We start from the raw sequence: 282 nt of genomic DNA on the forward strand, positions 1-282 counted from the left end.
AAGATTGTAAACATCTTACTACAAGTATTGGTTGGACAAACCATCTTCATAAGAACATTGCTTTATGTTTATTTAGCTTATTAGTATAAAGAGTACTTGCTGTTGGGTTTAATTATTATTATTTTTTTAATTTAGCATTAAGCTACTTTTCTGTATTGAGTCATTATGATCTCAAAGAGGTTATTGAATATGACAGGCTCATTATATGTTGGGACTTGCATTGCTTGAGAGGCTGGAATATGTTGAAGGAGTCAAAGAACTGCAGAAGGTATGGAGTATTTT

General features: G+C 31.2%; 1 protein-coding gene across 1 annotated transcript in view; it reads left to right on the top strand.

Moving 5' to 3' along the window:
- The window catches only part of LOC132163222 (E3 ubiquitin-protein ligase CHIP), a 9,180-nt gene that overhangs the window by 6,484 nt on the left and 2,414 nt on the right, over positions 1-282 (top strand). The window contains exon 4 of the mRNA XM_059573433.1: positions 197-268. Within this exon, the coding sequence (XP_059429416.1) occupies positions 197-268 (72 nt within the window). The remainder of the gene's footprint in view (positions 1-196; positions 269-282) is intronic.

Source organism: Corylus avellana, chromosome ca1 (assembly GCF_901000735.1).
Source record: "Corylus avellana chromosome ca1, CavTom2PMs-1.0".
Classification (NCBI taxonomy): domain Eukaryota; kingdom Viridiplantae; phylum Streptophyta; class Magnoliopsida; order Fagales; family Betulaceae; genus Corylus; species Corylus avellana.